This window comes from Rhea pennata, chromosome 5, assembly GCF_028389875.1.
Source record: "Rhea pennata isolate bPtePen1 chromosome 5, bPtePen1.pri, whole genome shotgun sequence".
Classification (NCBI taxonomy): Eukaryota; Metazoa; Chordata; class Aves; order Rheiformes; family Rheidae; genus Rhea; species Rhea pennata.
The window spans coordinates 62,760,253-62,781,874 of NC_084667.1; the positions used below are offsets into that span (position 1 = coordinate 62,760,253).

The 21,622-nt window shown below is 39.2% G+C and overlaps 1 protein-coding gene across 1 annotated transcript in view; it reads left to right on the top strand.

Annotated features, from left to right (window-relative positions):
* Positions 1–21,622, top strand: part of KCNH5 (potassium voltage-gated channel subfamily H member 5) — a 155,775-nt gene that overhangs the window by 42,522 nt on the left and 91,631 nt on the right. Inside the window, exon 7 of the mRNA XM_062576827.1 lies at positions 14,710–15,139. Coding sequence (XP_062432811.1) covers positions 14,710–15,139 — 430 coding nt within the window. The remainder of the gene's footprint in view (positions 1–14,709; positions 15,140–21,622) is intronic.

Consider the following 21,622-nt stretch of genomic DNA (forward strand, 5'->3'; position numbering starts at 1 on the left):
CTTTTTAACTGCTAAACATATAAACGTTTAAGAAATCAAGCTTGCAGCCTAAGATAATACGGAAAACAAGTAATAACTATGACAAATAATGCATGCACAAGTCAGTGTAGACAAAATTCATTATTAAAATGCAACTATAATGGCATTAGAACTCATTTTAATTTTCCTCCAGAGCCTTTTATCTTTAGGACCCTAAACAGATGAAAAAATAAAATCTCTGTTCATTTTTTTAACATTTTAACAGTTGTCTCTTAGAACATTGTGGATTTTTTTTTTTTAATTCTTAAAAGACATTCTACAGTTATGCATCCTCACTTTGTTAAATCTATATGCTTATTTTTTAATACAGATTTTGCTACAGATTTTGTAGAGCTCTTTTTAGATGCCATCCCTGTCTTTGTGCTGAGTACCATCTTTTGACATCGTTCCATTTTATTTATAGCAAATATGACAGAAGTGATAATACTTGCAGCTTAAATTCAAGATCATATGAGGGCTGCCCGTCTGGAATTGGGTTGTACAGTGAGGCTGTGTAAGGAGGTGATATTATCAAGGTTGTAAATATAATACAGCTTTTTAAGTTACTGGATTCAGAGTAAGAGGAACCTGTTTTTTATAGAAATGCAGTGTTATCTTCAGATTTTCATGCTTTAGTATGTAAAACAAACAAAATATTTCCAATTCCAAGTAGTGCAGATTTAAACAGAGTTTAAACTCTTTCTCTAAAATATGCATAGGAAGCAAACCGTCCGCAGTATTTATGACAGTAAAGAAATCATTGGAGTAGCACGTTGCATTTGAGGCATATTTAAAGTGGCAAACTTGACCCAAAATGTAATTACAATAAAAATTATCATGAGCTACAGTGTTATGATTGACCTTCAAACAAATGAAATATAAACTCCTTTGTAATAAGAGAAGCAATAGTAGCACTTTTCTCTCATAAAATTGTGTGTTATGGCCCTGGAACCTCTGGCTGACACCAGAGTATAACTGCCTAATATTCTTGATTTCAAAGTCCCTTTTACTCCAGCTTTCTCTAGCACTGAAAAAAATTGAAGTGTTTTTGCAAACGGGTATGTAAACAGATGATCTTTCATCCTTACATCTAAATTTTTCCTTTTTCTGTTTTTAGGAGAGTCTTTTGTGGTGGTATGTCTTCATTTATGATATTTAAGTCATTGAAGCTGCTCTGTGTGTTCTAGGTGGTTGTAGTTATTAATGTTCTTTGTCTTCATTTGGTGTTTAGCATTTTTTGAACTGATACTTCTGTTATGGGATATAACCATTTGGCTCACTAGCAGCAGTTTGCTCAAACGCTATTCAGAGGCTAAGTAAACTGATAAGCTTAATTTGAAAGATTTTTGAGAAATATTCCTATCATTTTAAAGGAGAGTGTTTCTCATTGGAAGGTGAGCATTTCCTCCTTAAGGCAAGCAGAAGAGAGAGAAATGTTTCTAGCTTTTGATTCTGGCTGTTCATGGCTCTTCTTCTTGGCCGTGAGGGTTAAGTAAGAGAGTATGTCTTTAGTATTAAAGTTAGTGTTTGTGGCATTTCAGAAAAAATTACTAGAAAATCAGAGGTTAAAGATAAAGTCTTCAGAGAGAAGTTGTGGTGCCTTTTGAGATTCTTGGTGTGGTGGTGAAGAATGGACCCAAATCTCAGTGAATTGCCCTTAAAGCTAGCTAAGTGAAAGATGACTTTCCAAATTTGCTCCTCTCATGTATCTTACCTCCAATCCCTCCTTTTTTTCATGTAAGGCATCAAATGTACTTTGTTAGTTGTTAAGGGACTGGGTGGGTAGGAGGAAACCATTGCAGGCAGCCTCTTTTCCTCTTTGTGGGTAGATTTCCCGTGGACGAGGAAGGATACGCTCTGGCTCTCTAGGTTTGCGTGACTGGTTCTCAGTTCACAGTGCCCATGGATCTGGCTTGGACCCAGACATAGTAAAATGTAACTTGCTAGCTCAGTATCAGCTACTTCAGAATAGCTGTTTGGTAGCCTGTGCCCTATGGTCGTTGCTTGCCATACCTATATATAGACACACACCCGTGTATATGGAGATTTATGCCACATACGTGATACAGGTGCTTGTAGGTTCTCACCCAGAGACTGAGTCATTGTGGAACATGCCTCATGCACTTGAGTGCTATTTTATAAAGCCAGAATTAAGGAAAGATACTAAAAGATTAAACAAAGGAACCGGAAATACAAATATGTAAGATTTTTTCACTGAGTTGAAGTTCTTCAAATACGGTCAGTGTTGACCAAACTAGGGTCATCTCCATCGTGAGCAATGCTAGCAAGGCTGGAGCTTTGTGAAATTCCCACCTGAGGCAAACACGACTGCAAAACAAAGTTATTTTGTTGTTGAATGAAGGTAGAGCCTCAGTAGAATGATATTATGAGAAGCGTTATGACACAAATTCAGAACAGGATGAGGATTAAGATGATTTGATGCAGAATTAGAGTTGCAGGTATACATGCATAGAGGTACAGAACCAGGCAGTTAAAATGTGCTCCGAGGGATTTGTGTGATATGAGAAGGATGGGGACAGGTAAGATAACAAGAGCAAGGTATCTTGCACAGCTTAGAGTGATCTAGGTGGATGTGATGGATGAGGAATTAAGTGACTAAGTGTTGAGAGAGTAGGAAAACAAGGCAAAATAGGTTTGAGAAAAATGAGCTAAGAAAGAGGAAGGTAGAATACTTGGTGGGATACAGACTGTATTAAAGAAAATCGGTGGGATGATACAGGCCCAGAAGTCAGAAAAATACATGGCATTTTTTTCTAATTGGGAAACATTACATATAATGAAATTCATGCTGCTTAAACCAAAGCCATGCAGTGAATTCTTCAAGTATAGGTATGTAGGAATGGACACTGTAAAAAACTAAGGAACCAAGTAATTTTACAGGTATTGGACCGGAATGGAGAAGTACGTGCTCAGAATCTCTAAAACCTGGCTGCAGCTCTTTGTTAAAATAAACAGATAAAGTTGCCTGAGACTTCAAATCTAGTACAGAAGCACATTGTCTTTCTGTCTCCCCCACCCTCAACTTTTAAGTTAAAAAAAGTTAAAAAAAGTTTTTTTGTTTTTTTTTTTTTTTTTTTTTTTTTTTTAAGGAGTAATATATGAGGATACAGTTTTTGGAGCCAAAAATTTTGATCATGTAAAGTTCCTGTGGTTATTAACCTAGTTAAAATCCTATAGCAACTGGAAGTTTGTTTTTGTTTTTCTCTTGGAGGTTCTTGTCACTTGAAGCATTTCTAGATTTCTTTTTTTATTTTTCTCCTGAGTATTTAAATATTTGTAACAATTTTTTCCATTGGTGTATGCATGGTGATTTATATTTCTAAAATTGTTGTCCCTCACTTCTGAAGATAGAGAACTATCTTAGCTTGAGACACAGTCTTTATATGTGTCCTGTCTATTAGAGAAAGGTAAATATCTGAAAGCTATCAGTCTGGGCCACCAGAAGGCTTGTATCTATGGATTCCCTGGAAGGTACAATATTTATCAGTCAGGCTGTTCTGGTGTTGTCAGCAGATGGGTTTGCAGTGTGCCCTAGGGTGCTGGTCCCTTGCTAGCCCAGATACGGCCAAACCATGCTACAGCTCCCTTCTGGACCAAATGCATGGATTTACTTCCCAGGGAAACCAGGATATTGCGCAGGGAGGTCATTATGTGCTTGCTTGTCTTCCCTGCATGGAGCAGGCAATGGGGAGAGTACCTTGGAGCTGGTAGGACCTCATACTCCGGTATTAGCTCCTGGATAGTGCAATGCCAAGGGCAGCATAAGCGCTTTTGTGAATTAGTACAGAGAACAGGACAGAAGGGCTGCTGGCTGAATGGAAGATGCTTCCTCAAGTTAAGTGTTAAATACAGCTGAAATTCCCTCAGAGTATTTTTTGCTATGTGGGGGAAAAAAAAAAAAAAGAAGAAGAAAGAAAGAAAGAAAGATTCATGCACTTTTTTTTTCCCTGGGAATTTTTGCCTAGATTCATGAATTTCTGAGTTCACAATGAAACAAAAGCTAGAAGCTTTTAGCTCCTCTCTACCAGAAATGTGGCCCTACAGAGAAATGGCAGATATTGCAAGGAATGACACAGGATGCTGGGGTGGTACCTACAGAAGGCCAAATAGATGGGTTTATATGAGTTGTAGAAAAGATCGTCCTTTCTGCAAAAAATAATTTTCATGAACTACTGGCTGAAAGTGAAAGCAGACAAATTTAAATGAGCTAAAACTCTTTGATTCTCTGTCCATTGTTTAATAATGTAAGACTACATGACCCAGTGGCCTTTGAAATTTAGTGATCTGTGCAGGACATATTAAGGCACAGAATCCTTGTAAGTGTAATCTACTTTTAATTACTGTTATCAATCTGTTTCAATGATGGTAGAAACTTCTTTGCATCACTATTATTAGCTAAAATAGCAATGTCTGTAAACTGAAAACAAATAAAAGCTGATATAACTCATTCAGCAGTGATCACATCTGCAGTACTTTACTGCAATTATTATGCTTTCCAAAGCTCCTTGAAGGAGGGTTTATGAAACCTAGTCCAGGGGTGTAAGCAAGGTGAAGATAAATGGGTGTATTTCAATAACATGGCTTTAACTCTAAAATTAAGTCTATTGCTAGCTACCTTTTTTAAATCCAGGTGGCTGACATGGAGAAAATAATTCCCGCGACTAAATCCCTGCTGCAGCCAAGTGTTAAGCTATGATGAAAACTCCTAGCAACGTAACGATAGCAGCGCTGAGACTGGGACCTGGCATTTCCCCTTTGTCATGCAGACAAAAGGCAATTAAATATGAAAAATACTGTCCTCCTGCCGTGGTGTGCAGCAAAGCACACAATATAATAAGCACAATGGCTTCATTAGATTATCCAAATATAAATTTAGCCTTTTTAGGTATACAGTATATAGATGGTCCACCCTCTTCACCTCTATCACTTATGTTCCTGCAATTATGGTGCAGAATTGCACTAGGTACTTCTAGCTTTTATTCAAGCTCAGATTTTATTCAAGATTTATCACTGTTCGATCACCAGGTTAACCCAACTTTAAATCTGTAAGAGGGATGGCCGTTCTGGGATCTTTCTATGAGTTCCTCCCTGGAGACACGTAAATGTCTGCTTTGTTTGAGGGGCAACTTGCGATACAAAATGCCTGGACCTGAGTAAATGCAGATTGTCCCTCCTTGTGGAAGGACAAGGTTGTTCCATGAGCTGGATGTGTCCTGGGAGCCTCAGATTGGATTGCTCCAATTCAAATTATGGAGTATTGAGCCTTAATTATATGTTCGGTGGTCTTTTCCTTCCCCCAGCCTTTTTTAACATGTTGCATACGTTAGTGGGAAGCAGTTGTTGAGTACAATCCATTTAAATCAAATCTTTAGACAGAGATGTATTAGGTAAAGCAGAATCTGATGGGGCAGACCCTGTGTCGGATACTTTATGGGGAAGCTTCGAGTCCTGCATGACTCCTTCTCTTGCAAATGATGGAAGGATTATGAAGGGCACAAGGCGAATGAAGTAATCTGGTCAGATACCGACTAAAGTAATGCTGATAGGAGTAGCACAAATCCACGTTATTTAGATTTCTCTGCACAAGCATGAGTGTAAGGAAAAGGATCTTGAAGGATTAGGAACAGATGGTTGCTTGGCACAAAATGGAGCCCAGATGCAGTCTCGGAGGAATTAACTGGACGGCTAATATCAGCAATAGGAAACAACTGTTTTCCTAGAGAGATAATGTAGTAATTGGCATGAGTCTTTATTTTATTAAATGCCACAGACCAGCTTCCTGGGCATCAGGGCTCTAGAGGGCTCCAGAAGTACCTCCAGAAACATTGCAGCTTGGATAACTCTCTCCAGACACTTCTCTTCTTTTCCTTCCTATAATTTATAGCTCATCTGCCATTAAATTATGAGCTAAGTTCAGCATCCTACTCAAAAGCTATCCCAAACCACTTCCAAACCTTCTTATCCCTCCTCTTTCATCTTCCAGTCACTTTCTCTAAAAAAGTTAAAATTATGAGATTTTATGATATCATTTTCTTTCTTTTTTCCCCAGTGACATTAACAAATGAAATAGCCAGGATGCCACATCTTCTGTTCTTTGGTGCTAAAACAAATATTTTGAAATCTTCCTTCTTTTTGTAATTTCAGTTGTTCACTGTTTGAAATGTATTTATATTTTGTAGTTGTGCCAGAAACAACTCACTGGAAGGTTATTTATAGTTATATATATTACCATTTATTGACATTTGTATTATGGGAAAACAAAAAACAAAAAGCCCACCATCCTCATGAAAAAAGATAATCTTGAGCAATAAGTTTAGAGGTGCTTTCGGAGACTGGATGAGAAAATGTACTTGCTTTTGTTGTGCAGTAAGGACTCAATTTTGTGCTGACCGCAGTCAGTACTCCCTTGCAGAGGTGCAGGATCAAGCATTAAATGGGCTCTGCTTGTATCTGGACCCAGGCTCTAGATAGCTTGTGCAGAAGTAATGCCCCTTACTCCCACATGGACTTAAATAATTGAATCCAACCCTAAATTTAGTTCTTAAAGTGGTAATAGATCAAAAAAGTTGGGTTTTTATTTTTCTTGTTCCAGCATTTTGATTTAGACCTATACAACTTTAATACATTAATTGATTACCTTACCAAAAAGGTAAAAGCTGTAAAGGCTTGAAATATGTTGGAAGATTTATTTTAACATTAACTCCAGTAAAGAAGCATTAAGGAACTAACCAGGGATTTTAGAGCTAAGCTCTATTTAAGTAGCTCAACACGAAAATTTCTTTTGGGAATGATTTGCTGGTAAAATTTCAAACAGCTGGTATGTCATGCTGGAATACTTCTCTTGCACTACGGAGACGTACTCCTTCTGGAGACGTGCCTGCAGGTTTACCGGCTTGAGCTGGCAAGAGCTCACCATTTCAGTCGTTTCCAAAATCTATAGGTGCTTTATCTCTCCTGTCTGTTGTGTACCACCGTGCAACAGCCGCTCGGTGGAAGTTGCACAAGGTTCACTGGAATGGTGCCTTTTTCACTGTTTTGATCCCAAATGCTGAGCTAGATGCTGTGTTTGCAGAATTAACTAGTTTGGGTGTTTTTTTTTTTTTTTTTTTTTTTTTTTTTTTAAGTAATCATCCATCTGATGAAACAGGGCCAGGCAATATAGGATCCCTTTATAGCCGACAAAAAGAAGCAGATGCTTTCGGGGTATGATTCCTCATGTTTTAATACTTGTCTGAATACATCTGAGAGTTACCCCACTCTAAAATGCCCATTTGTTACCATTGAGTGTAACGACAGCCTGGGGTGACTACTTCAGATGTGACCCCTCCACGTCACATCTCGTCAGATGAGACGAGATACAGCTTGCCTTCGAGACCATTTTTGCCTCACTTCAACTTTTAGAAGGATAAAACAAAAACAGAAAAAGAGGAGCAAAATTTGCAGGGACTTTCTCAGTCGCAGAGCCATGGCTTTGGCTGGCAGGTTCATCCTACCGCCCTTCCCGTGAGTTGATCAAAAGCTGCCTTAACCTGTGGTGTCTGAAAATCCCTCTTAATTTCTGTTCATTTGTCCCCGTGCTAACCTTCTCTGTTACTTTAAAATATTTCTTTTTCCTTTCCTCATGTTTTATCTCTGTGCTGTGCTTAGAAAGAACAGCCGTATTCCCCCCCCCACCCATGGTCTAAGCAGACTGATCTTGCCTAGAAACCTCTTTTATGAAAGGGCCTCTATTTTCTTGGCCTTTCCAGCAGTTTTTTCTCTGCACAGAGTTACATTTGACTATATCTCTTCAGAGCAGAGCTGTGCGTGTTATTCCAGGGGGAGAGTTCATCCTTGCCGTGTAAGTGGGGCTACGCTTTTCCTCACTTGCCTAGTGCGTGCTAGGACTGATTTTACCTTTATGTGAGTACATCCTCCTGGCTACTCGAAGTCAATGTGGGATTAACCAATATACCCAAATATGTTTTTATTCTCGATCATTTTGAGCTAACAGACTTCCCCCTACTAGCAGAAATTTTTGTTAATTTGCCCTGTAATGAATGAATTGCAAAACAGTGAAGTCTTCTACAATCTCCACTTGTAACCTCCATGCTGTTTACTAAATTCCCTTTTAATAGTATTCATTTTGCTGTTTTTTGCACAGGTTCTTAGGTCACTTTACAATTCCTGTTGTAGTCTCTGTTTTCTCCATGCTTGCGAATCATTTCATGCATTGCTTTGCTGAAACACTGCATTTTCTTTCTCCAGAAAATCTGGTATGGGATCAGAGAAAGCTATCAAAACCTTGCAATAGCAAACCTGTTCTGCATTGATTGTATTTTCATTTGCCTCAGTGTTACTGATTATTCTTTCCATTAGCATTTGTTCAGGAAATGTACCCGTTAATTTCCTTCTTGATGCTTTTACTTTTCTGGGAAGCATCAACATCATCATTGAAAACTAAAGCTAAGTATTAATTCAATTTTTAGCCAGGCCTGGACTGTCTTTACTTCATTGCGACCTGATCACTTTTGTTGATCTTTTTTTCATTTGTAAGTGAGAAGTACCTTTGGGTATTCGTTTTAATGCTCTTTGCAAGGAAAAGTTCAACCTGACATTTGGCAATTCGCACTTTATCCCTATTCTTTTTACCCTCAGAGGCACAGCTTTCTTTGTTGATCAGTTTTTATTTCCTGTATATTGCAAGTTCTTCCTTTCTGGTTTCTTTCTTGGGATGATTGTTTATCTGTTTAGAACTGATACCCAGTTTTTCCCTTGTTTTGAGATACAAGGTCAAGATTTGCATTTTTGACCTGAGGACACTCCAGATGTCCTCTGCTTTCAGGTTCCTGACTCCTCTGTCTCCCTCAGTCCAGTTGCCCTCACTTATTTTTGTATGTAGTTCATTGTATCATTCATACTTTATCAGATTTTGCCCTTTTGAAATCAAGAACCCTGGTTCCAGCTTCTTTTTTTAAAAAAAATTTTTTATGAACTGATCAATTTCTTTCTTCAAGCCAATGAGCACTTCTGCAAAATCCTCATTACTTATCAGACCCAAATGCAGTGTAGCATTACTTTCTGTGGAGTAATTAGCTATTCAGTGAAGAAATAGACCTGCTATTGCATCTGTAGAAAATCTCATCCTACTGTCATTAATGGCATTTATTTTCCAGTTCCTATTGAGAAAGTTGAGGTCTTGCATTGTGACACAGTGCTCCATAATATCCATCTCTGAGGTTAGGATGTTGTCCAGCTCTTGGCTGTACAGGTTTCAAGTATGAGTTTAATTTCTCCTCCTGGGAGCTGTGTAAGTGATAGCCATCAGCTTCTTTGTATTCAGTGGGAGGAAAGAGAGACATCTCCAGGAGGTGATTCATCCCATCCTCAGATGTCCTGGATGGATTGGATGAATCACTCCTTTGACATGCTGATCTCTCTTTGCTCCCTGCAGAGGAAGCCTGGACAATTACCTTAGACTAGATGGCTGGCTGTAAGGTGGCAGGGTTATGTGAGATGAATCCCACCCTGGAGTTCAGTGCAGGGTGGCTGTGGCTTGTAGAGATGTGCCTGAGCTCAGCTTACACTGAACTCTTCTGCTCCTGTGTGGAGAGCAAGAGCTCAGTCTGGCTGCGGACTCCTCTGAGAGTTTGATCCGACTTTGATGGCTAGCTTTGTTGAATGCGGGCTGCGGTAATTACTTTGCATCTAGCAACCCTAAGCTTTTTACCTTAGCTTAAGAAGATCTGCATACACGGTGGTCACACCTTCTGCTGCAGTCGTAGCGTGCCCTAAAGCATTTCATAGAAGGGTGCTCAGCTCTGGTTCCTGGCTACATCGTAAATCTTCAAAACCATCATGTGCTGCATGTTGAGGCATAGTGAAAAGCTCTTCTTCTGGTCTTTCCATTTTTTCCTCTTGTCTTTTCTGAGACAGCATTTTTTGTTAAATGATGCAGTACCAAACCCCATTTTCAGAGCTGGAAGAATTTCAGTTTTAGAACACATTTAATTTGCATGTTTTATTTTTTTTTGTTGCTGTGGCATATGTGCCTACAGCTAATAACAAATAAATAAAAAATCATGGAGTGAAATCTAATTGAAAAAATGCCTAGAGTTAAAAGCATGTAATTCTCTAACAGAAAAAAAAAATGCAATAATTTATGATTTCAGTGTATTGGGATTTAATTTTGAGGTTTGAGCAGATTATCAGTATATTAAGCTGATAGAAAGTTATGGCTGTTCCTGTTTTTATTTTACTTTTTAAAATGTTTATGTAATAATTTCCTACTTCAGAAAAGGATTATTAGGTTAGCAAGTAACCAGCTCATTAAATTCCATGTCTTTTGCAAATATGCAGCTCTGCTACTCTGAATTGCTTCTGTTTAGTATAGAGCAGACACCATTCTTTTCTTTCACAGTTTAGGAGGACACCTGTGGCACTAGCACATGGTTTCCTGCTTTACTTAACTTTAATTTTTCCTTTAGTGATAACGATCCCCTTATGCTCTTGCATGTCTGACTCTTGACCCCTCTAGAACATGAATTTGATAGCGTCATCCTTTCTAGTGTGTGGCTTATCAGAGGGTTCATTAAGATGCAGGAGAACTTAGCACCTTCTTGTTGCCTGAGGTGCAAAGTTCTATTGCCACTGCTTATAAATCACAAATGTAGGAAAAGTCTTGTTCACTCTTTTGGTTGGAAAAGTTTAGCCCGATGCAGACACGTAGCTTGAGAGAATTCTGTCATCCTGAAAGACTGAAGACTGGCAATATGGTAATTAGGTTCAGAAATAGGAAGATTCAGGTAACTTTAGTTATAGGGAGTGGTCCTTCTGCAATTCAAACTGAGTAGCATCATTGCTTGAGTCCTAGCTCTATCAAACTGCAATTTCTTTCTAAGGATATAGAGAAAATACGAGAAAACAGACTTTGCCAGACACTTAAGTCAATAAACTTGGGCTTTGTTTAGTCATGAATGGCTAAGTTAATTCTGACCTTGAACATCCTTTACACAAAAATAGCCTTCTGGATAAATTTGACATTGTCTGCTTCCTTTATGGTGGCTTCAGCTGTCTACTAAATAGAAGTGATGGTATGAAAAGGGCTGTTTCTTATCAGGGCTACTGTTTATGTCCTCTCCTGGTCCAGTGGCCTTTGAAATCACTGGGAAAGTCTCCATTGATTTTGGTGGTCTATGACCCACACTATCAACTTTTAAGATGGAGATAAGTATCAGATAGGAATCAGATCCAAAGCTGTTTTTGGATTTAAAGTTTCAAATCTGACAGATAAAATACAGTTTTGGAGTGAATCGTTTTTCATTTAGAAATTTCTGGAGCTCAGATGACTGAAGATGAGGAAGATGTGAATGAAAGCCCTCATCTGATTAAGACATGGTCAAATGCACTGGCCAAAATCTGTTCATTTCCCAAGGGACAGATTTGAATGGTTCATAACATAATCTGTTGTTCTCACTCAGAGAACACACACACCATCAGATACTGCAGACAACTGACTGAATGTGCTGATAGAGAGACAAATGACCCTTGCAGAAGGCCAGATCTTTAGTACCAAAAAATGTACATTGGCTAAATGATGCTAGCACCAAACTGGATTACATGCTCCATTCAGGATTTCTAATCATCTTTCTGTTCCTTGAGTGCTGCGGTTACTTCAAATAGCGCAGACATTCATCGTTTAGTAGAAGGGTTTCCGAAATGTATCTTTTAATAAGTATCTATAAGTCATCGTTATAGGAAGTGAGTACAGTTAAAAGGAAAATTAAATTAAAGGCAGCCAGTAATCAGTTGAATTAAAAACACTGAAATTCTTAATAGTCTAAACATAATTCAAGGCAGCTACTCTTTAGAATGAGTTTCATCAAAGAGGTGAGTGCTTAATCTTGGGCAAAACTTTGTGTTTTAACAGTTATACCGTTGTCATCAGGAGATACTTATAATTATCAAGGTACAGCTTGACCCAGCCCGGTACTTAAAGATAGAGTTACAATGCCTTCAGCAGGATGCATCACATTCATTCAGTACGTGCTTAATTGCTTTTCCCTAGGTAGCCTTTTGTGGAAGAGACCTAAAGCTCACAACATTGTTCTTATTTTTTGCAAGATTATAAATGAAACGTAAATGCTCAGTAAATATATCTCTACTGATCTACAGTGGGTCAGGCTGAACTGGCTTTAAGACTTGCAGGATGTTTAACCAGGTTTTACTGAAATATTGTTTGGGAAGAATCTTTTTCAACATCAGCTAAAGTGAAACATTTCTGTTTGTTTTATACATAGTTTATGATTGTTATGTGTGCTTAGAAAAAATAGTAATAAAAAATAAATTACAGCACAGACTTTCTCCCAGACTTTGAAATAAATTATGTACTTTTATATTTGTTGTACAGCTGCACAACTGCCCACATAGCTTAGAAAGAGGAGACGTAGTACAGATGGAGGATTGAATGTCAGGCAGTAAACTCTTCTGATCAGGGATTGACTCTTGGCTGTGGTTGGTACAGTAGGAAGCTCTGCAGGAGCCTGGCTGCAGGGACACATGATACCGCTAGGTGCAAAAAGGGGACTCCTGAGTTTACGTTGCAGATCTCTAGCTCCTTCCCAGCCTTAATCTTGGGAATGAGCAGTGTCTGTGTAAGTAAAACAGAAATAATACGTACCTCAGTGACAAAAGAAATAGGATCTGATCCTTCGAAAAAAGACCTTTCCCTTTTCTCCCTCTGATTTTGCAGCAAGATCTTGTAAACTTTCAGAACCAGGCATTTCATTTGTAAACCACTCTTTTTCACAGAAACATTCTGCAGATTAATTTAATTAAATATACCACAAAAGAACTCTGTAGTTTTCTTTTTTATGTATGTGGCTGCGTGGTGTCTGACTCTGAGATCGTTGCCCGCTGGCCCCAGCACACTGCCTAGCGTGCCCAGTAAAAAAACCTCCCCGGTTATTGGGCAAGTTGGCTGCGCGCGGTGGCTCTGCAGCCGTATATCCTGCAGCAAATCAGTCGGCAGCTGTTTATTTGGAGATACGAATGATAAGCTAGAGCTGTGTCTTGGGCAAATGCAAAATACAGAAATCAAAATGGGAAAATTCCACTTCCCTTCGTGGTGTTAGTCATCAAGAGAGCTGGAATGTAAATATAGAACTTCAATTTATTAAGGATTTGGGGATCTGAAACAAATTCCAAGAAGATTTGAAAAGCATACAAGAACTTTGTCAAACAGATTACATCTAGAAATATCAGGTGCATGTTACCCTTCAAACATTAGTTGTGAAAAGAAACAGAGGTGCAAAAGAGATTAATGTTTTTTCTGGTAAGGAAAACTCCAGAAACTCCAATCTTTTGCTGTTTGATAATATAATTAGCCAGTGTTTTGACTAGACTGATTCGATAATGATGCATAGAAAAGGGCAATTTAATCTTGGCACAGCAACTAGGAATGTTTGCCTCATTGCTTTCTATGTCTTAATTTCTACTTTAAATTAAATGTCTTCAGCTTCTGAATGTTTTATATTAGAAACCTTCCTTTGCAAAGCTTCTATTTTCAGTCACTAATTAATTTAATGTACAAGTTAGGTATATCATGGGACTGCAATAGATCAAGAGCATGTATTTCTTCTCTTTCTGCATTTGTAAGTTCTATTAAATTCCACTGCAAATCATTTTTGCGTTGAGGGGGACATACACATTTCCCATTTCCTCTTAGATGTTTGCATTAATTTTTTGATTTTTCCCATGCTTTTATTCCCTAAATATTTGTACTTCCATTTTCTGTATTTCATTTATCTTGATTAAAAAAACCCCCACAACTATATTTGCTTTAAGAAAATATCTGCAATGTCTGTTGATCAGCGATGAAATTAACCCTATATGCAAAGGCATGTGGCTTTCTTGCCAGTGCCTTGTGGTCTGTATGGCAATCGCTCAAAAGGGTAATTTGTCCTCAGTTGTTAGTTACATGTTCTGTCAGTTGAGGCGTCTTTATAGATAGCAAAACTTCTAGATTTGTATTAAATGCAGCTAGAAATAGTATGGAATGGTGCCTGTTGGACTGGTGGAAGTTATCCAGCTACTCTCTGATGGAGGAGAGGAGCAATAGCTGGATTTTTCTGTAATTATCCATAACAATTACTTTCTGACCTTTTACTTAAGCATCTGGTAATGTTTCAGGATGCTGAACTAGATGAACTGTCCAGTTTTGGTCAAAATGGCAATCCTCAGCATGGATTTAATACGTTAGTGCTGTTCTCTGAGAACCTTCGGAGCAGACCCCACCTGGACTATGTATTTAAATTGGTGCCTGCTCCTCTGCTGCTTTCATTGAGGTCGAATTAGCATCTCGCATTAACTTCAAGTTGGCAAAGCATCGATTCCCTCCTTTTTGTAATAATCATACTTCTCACTCTGGATTTCACAGGACTCTTTTTGTTACCTTTGCAAAACTGAACTTGAACTAATTTATGCACCTGATAAATGCCAAACTTGAATTACCCTAATGAGGACAAACATGCTGGAGAGGGGAGGAGGGCTCGATCTTGTCTTCTATCTTCTGTGATGTTAAAAGAAAAAAAAAAAGTGGGGGAATATTTAGAGCAAACCCAGGAATGCATAACATTTTGTATTAACCAACAGGGTGTTTCAGATGAAATAATGGCTTTTATTCTTTTCTAGGGGATCAGTAGCCTCTTCAGTTCCTTAAAAGTGGTGCGTCTTCTCCGACTCGGACGAGTCGCCAGGAAGTTGGACCATTATCTGGAATATGGTGCTGCTGTACTGGTACTGCTGGTGTGTGTATTTGGACTGGTGGCCCACTGGCTAGCCTGCATATGGTACAGCATTGGGGACTACGAAGTTATAGATGAAGTCACTAACACGATCAAAACAGATAGCTGGCTCTACCAGTTGGCACTGAGTATCGGGACACCATATCGGTACAACACCACTGGCTCAGGGCAGTGGGAAGGAGGACCCAGTAAAGACTCCTTGTACATATCCTCTCTTTACTTTACCATGACAAGCCTTACAACGATAGGATTTGGAAACATAGCACCAACCACTGATGGAGAGAAGATTTTTTCGGTGGCCATGATGATGGTTGGCTGTAAGTAGAATTTGATTTTTACTGTGTTTAAGCCAAAGAGAGTTGCATAACCTGTGACGGGTGCCTCCCTTACTACGAGCATTCTTGACAGCCTAAATAAACTGAAGTACCTGTAAGTAATCATGAGAAGACCTGTGAATTATAAGTGAAAACAAGAATTGAATTTATCTAATTGCTGTAGTTTGTAACACGTTTGTGCTAAATGTGGTACTGAAGTGTATCTGATCACATTATATGTTGAGTTTACGGCATCATCTTTACATTTAAAGACAATTTTGATAGTGCTGGGAGGCTCTTGACCGGAATTTGGTTAAAAGTTAGGAGGTATACCAAATTCATGCAATCTGGATGAGTTTTGCTTATAAACTTGCAGAGGCTTGAAACTGCTTCTTGAAGTGGTTTTATCCACTTTTCAAAACAGGTAGTGATTCTATAAGGTGGTTGTGCGCTGTATGGCACAGGACTGACTTAGAGCAGGTTTGCAGCAGGGAAGCTGGAAGGGAAGGAGGTCACTGCACGACACTGTATTTTACTCCTTTTCTCCATTTCTCACTGTTCCACAGCTCCTCTGAAGTAGTCTAAAAGCAATAGTGGAAAGGTCTGTTTCTTATTTCACATACTGCCAAGGTTAACCGAAGTCTTCAAAATATAGGAAAGAATGCCAAAAATATTAGTATCATTTGGGGAAATTATTTTTCTGTTAAATAAATAATGCTTGATATTTCTCTAATGCTTTCTATTTTCTAAGCTCCATACAAACGTTAAGCAATTAGGTAACAAGAGAGCAAACAAAATGTTTTGAAAATAAGATCTGCATAATCTCCCTGATAATTATCTCAGCTAACACTTTGAGCTCATCTCAGAGAAATACTGAACTATTAAAAGCAAGTTTCTTGCTAAAGCCTTTCTAGATCTTTAGAAGATTAAAGCCATTTGTTTGGAGATTTTTAAAATGCTTAAAAAAAAAAAAAGTTGCAGTTTTAGGACTCTGCTTGTAGCATGGTGCAATGAAATTTATGCCGAATAGCATCTTTACATGATGCGTTGATGTGCTTCAAAACATTTCTAAGTCCATAAAAAACAATTCCCCAAGCTAAAGTATTAATGGGCTATTGCGGCTAGGCCATAGAGAACATAGAGGTGCTGATAAGCTATTTGTTGAAACTGCTCTGTAGTATTTGCAGAAGTCTTGGGATTTGGAGAATAAAGCAAAGTTGGAACATTTGAAATATTGTGATACTTACTTCTCCTGGCATTTCTGGGAACTTTTATTCTCCTGCAGAAGAGAGTCCCACAGAAGGCGCTAAACAACAGTGGTAAAAGAATTGCAGTTGGGTGAGGGCAATAAAAATAGAATGGATGGTAATAATAATAATAATAATAGTAATAATAAAATGGATAAATTTGTAGGAATCTGGGCAAAGTCTAATAGAAGTAGAGTTTAAAATTCAAGAAGCAGGGCAAATGGACAGTTGAGGACTAAATCCAGGTTACTTATTCCATATAAATAATGCCATCAGAATGAGTGAGGCACCTCTTGCTTGTAGGGTGTAGTACATTTTGGGCGTGGAAAGAAGATACAGACAGTAGAAATTTGGGGGGGGTTATTTACAAGTATAAAAATGCCCAAATGTGATTAAATGATTGAATCTTCTGCACATGTAAAAATGAAGATTTGAGGATTTTGAATTCATGCAAGTTGGTACTGTGACTGCTCCTGAAATCTAAAGTTTTTGCTTGATCGGTTGAGTGATGGTTAGAAAATACGCCAGCTTGCAAATAGCTATCTGGCTTGGGCTTTATACTCGCAAGATTTCAGACTGCAGAGTGATTAGCCCTGCAGGATTGTGCAAACAGGCTTGGAAGTGCTGACTGCTGAAAACAGGGCAGCATGAACACCAAAAAGGGGCTGGAAAGCACAACAGATAGCTTGTGAAAAACAATTTCTCAGGCAATCGAAGTGACCAGTGAGCTTGGAAAAAGGATTTAGCCCCAAGAAGAGGGACAACTAGGAACTGAAAACTATCTATTTCATTTTTTTTTCAAAAATCATTTCATTTTTCAAATCATTTCATTTTTTTCTGTTTGTAGCAGGATTTTGAGATAAAATTTAGCAAAATTCAGTTGCAGTTCAGTCAGTGATAAATATCTATCCCTGAACTAACTCTTGTTGTAAGCAGAGAGACATTGTGAAACACCTTTGGTAGTTTTCCTGAAGAAGCGTGCTAATACCAGTAGTTGATATTGGCAGCATTTTTTCTAACGGGCTCTGCCAGAGAAACGTCTTAAGCTTAGTGCTGGAACCAGAGATAGTAATTCATCACAATCCCAGCTGCCTACTCGTGCAAACTTTAGATATGAAAGAAATTCTTTGCTGGATTGTCAGCTGCCATCGACTTGTTCTGCGAGCCAGAAGTTTTCTATTCACACTGGCAAAGTTATCTGGACCTGGAAGGAGTGTTTGGAGAGATTCACAAATCCTTCTCATGGGCAGGATTGCAAAATGGTATACTTGTTAAAAATAGCCAAATTAAGATTCTGTGCTTGCTGATAAACCATTGCTCGGTGCAGGGCGAGGGGAAAAAAGCCAAGACGAATGTGTGCGCTTTTCAATTTGATTGGCATTTTATCACTCAGTTGTTCACTGAGGGCTTTGAATAACTTTACCTCATCCTGTGGAGCTTACCTTGGATTTCTTTTCACCTCACTCACTCTTTGTTGGTGTCCAGTGCTATTTAGCTGTATTTTCATTTGTTGCTTTTCGACACTTTTGAAAGATAAACCGTAAGGAATGTAAAGCATCCTGTGTCGAGGGAGGAAGCTTTTTCCAAGGGTCACTGTTTAAATACCTGTTCTGCATTTCATACATACTTGTGCTGAATTTGCATTGAAATTCTGATTTATTGTAGCAAATTTCATGTTGATATTGGTCATTTCATCCCCTCTGCTGCACAGGATAGAATAAATAGGTTGGTCTGTCAGATCTTTTGAAGGGACCATCAATAGTTCATCCATCAGGAAAGACCTTTCTTATAAACCTCTGTTACCTCCTGTCAGCTCACACTCTCTGGCAAGAAATTCAGCCGCCTCCGTTGTGTTTTGCTGTAGCTCAGGCTGCAGGCAGGTTTTGCAGTCTCTGCAGCATAGCCATAGATGCAGAAGTAAAACTAACTGGTTTCATGCCTTTCATAAAAATGAATGTGTTAAAGGAGGAGCCAGAGATACTGGAGCATAGTTAAAATTTTGGAAAGAAATTTTGGTTTATAAACTATTATTACTATCCTGCAGCTCAGCACACCAAGGACTTCAGCAAGGAGACAGGCAGTGAAAGGGAAAAAGGGTTTGAGGAAGGAGGTAGTAGGGCGGGGGGAAACAGCATGCAGGGTTCAGGAGAGCTGCATTTTCCAGAACAAACAATTGTGAATGCTTGGTCACAGGAATCTGAGTACTGCTTTATTCCTTCTTCCCTCCTTTGCTTGGGAGACGGGTTGCCAGATTTCCAGTCTGCAACTTGAAAGGTCACTATTATCCTTCTGCATACTGGTGTAACCTGGAACCATCAGATTGGCCTTGTCCATGTGCAATAATACAATGAAATAGCTCTGAACAACATAGCACAGGTAGCAGAATCAGTCTAGCCACACGGATTTGGCATTTACATGAGTTTATTTGTCCAGCTGAGTGGGCCCAACCCACCATGTATTTCACCCAAGCAACAACTGAAATTCAGAATATTCTGTGCTGCAATGGTCGAAATGCTGCAGTGATTCTCTCTGCAAGGGAAGGTCATAACAAGATATTGAAGGCAAAGGTGGTGATGAACACTGAATACTTCACTGTTTCACAGGATATGAAAATCCCAAACAATCTTCTAGTCCTTCATGAGTCCCCAGAAGAGTTTAGAAATGGTGCTTTGTTGTTCTTGCTCCAGGAAGATACTTGCATCTCTTACTTACATAGCTTGCTTTGGCTTCTGTTTACTTTCAGATTTATAGGCAGGTGGTTTTGGGGGAACTGTTATTATTTTTCAAGGACTGGTTTTAAATTTCAGTGAAGACAGGTTAATACAAGTCAAGTTTTTTATATGAGCAGAATAATTTGTTATTGTGATTGCACAGGATACCTTCTCTGGAAAATTGGTCATTTCTGCCAGCTACGGGAGCAATTTCTAGAGAACTCTTTCCAAAACTCAGTTGCTAATTTCATGGCTTCAAATGTTGACTTCTTACTTTCATCTTAAAAATACACAGGATGGTGATTTGCAGGTTGGAAAAGAAAACATATTTGATTGCTGTGACTTTGACCTAGAGTTGTTATTGTTCAGGGGAGAGCTGAAGAAGAGCAGCGTGGGTGAGTTCCTCTTGATACCTTCCTCTGCTCTCTTAATTTTCTTAAATAGAGAGAACAGAACATGCTCTTCGCTGTTGAGAATGGGTGAGACGCTTTCATCTGACAGATCTTTCGTTGTAAAACCCTTCCATACTGAGCAATGAGTGAACGATGCTGAAAGGCTTCTGTGAAGGCTGCTGGTTGCTCGTGGCACCTTTACTTGCTTTTTCTCAGATCGCTTGTTTTGGAGTTGTGACATGGACTGCTGCTGATTGTCAGTCATCTCTTCATTGATCTGTCTAAACCTAATTCATTATTCAAGTGTGCTCTTTTATTGTTCAAGTAACATTAGTCAGTTCCCTGCCAATATACTGCAGTTAGCCACTTGAGTGCTGTTTGTATGAATCATGAAGGTTTATCTAGTAAATTTGTTAAGCAGTGGCTAAACCCACGCACTAACACAGCAGTGTATAATTGTAGGAAAGTTCTTGTCTGGCAGACTTCCAGGCAAGCAATTGCAAGCGTCCATAGGATTTGATTTTTCATCCCTAGGAAAACGTATGTGTAACGTAGCACCTTCTAGCAAAAATCACTAGCAGTAATATAGGCTAAATCATATTTTGCACTGCAACAGATAGTAATGTGAGGTTTTACATCTGTAGGAATTTATAGGATTAAGTGTTTAACTATGATTCAATTCCAACCCTACTTTAAGGATGTCCTACAAGAGTCAGTCCTGTGTAGGGGCATTTCTTTTCCTAGAGGAATATGAGATGTGGGAGAGATGTGGCCCTGCAGCTGAAGGATTTGTGTTCTTCAGAAGCTGAGGACTTGTGCCAATTTTTGAGCTGTTCCTTACGGTTCTTTGAACTGTGGGATGTGTGGACCAATGGGTGGAAAGGTGATTTCTTTGAACAAGAGCAGGCTCCTTCTAGAGAGCTCTAATAGCTTTGGCTACAGACATATGCAGCCCCCAAACTGCCTTTGTCAGGTGTGCAGCAAAACGCTGACCTGTGAATCAATGGAGCTGGAAAGCTGGGTGCCAGCAGAGACCCCTTTGAGGGGGGAAGCTTGCAGGTTATTGCTTGGGTGGAGTTCCTCCCCTAGTGCAATTTTGAATGTCCTGTAGAATTAGACCTAGTGAGGGAAGGAGGAGCAAGTTCTCACTTCTTCATGGTCTCCTATATTGTGGGAGCTGAATCGATTATGTGGTTTGGCAAAACTGCCCTTGATGGGTGCCTACTCACAGAGGAAGGCATAAAGAGGCTCCCAGACTAGGAGCGCCTTCCTATGCACGCTATGTTTTCCTGCTGCTCCTCAACAGGAGCATGCATTCGCCCAGAAAGGTTGTGTCTCAAAGACAAACCATTTTCTTCAGTGGAGGAAGTCATTAGTTTCTGATTGCACTTGTGAACTGAAGGGAAGGTGCTCATTGTGGGACTCTCTTGTAAAGAACTGCTGGATCTAGAGTGGTACATCTTGAACAGATGACACTGTTGTGTATCTGTGTCTGATGCCATGGTACTGGGAGCTCCATTCAATACAATATCTCAAACACCTTGGCAGCAAAGGAGTCCCCTCCCAACTTCTTTTTAAGCCCCATATCAAGACGATGTGCCAAAGAGTTTCCCAGGAGGGATAATGTGTTCATGTTTCTGGCTGTCTTGTTTTGGGGAGGTTGGCATTTGGCCTGATCGTGACTGTCCTGCTGGACAAAATACTGTAAGTAAGTGTGTTCATGGTGATGAGTACGGGTGCTACTCCTGTCTTTGAAATCGGCATGTCTTTGTATTTCAGAACTTCAAAACGATTTTCAAAAGTTGCAGGTCATCTGGGAGACCAGGTATAAGCTTTCGGAGCAAGTAAGTCAGTGGCGTAAGTTAAAAGGGAAAATGGGGATAAATTAGCGTGGTGGTTGTTTCAGATGAGAAAGGCGATAAATTCTTTAACCCCCAGATCAGAAGAAAGTAAAACTCTGTTTACCCACATTTACCTTCCAGCACTTGCAGAATGAAATGACACAGAAAGTTAAATGAAATTGCCTTGCAGTGGAAATTTCCTGTTTTGAATAGCGGTGAAACAGCATTTTGACATTTTTGGATTGCAGGAGCACAGTCCAAGTGCCACCAGCTCTGCAAAGCAGGAGCATCCAAA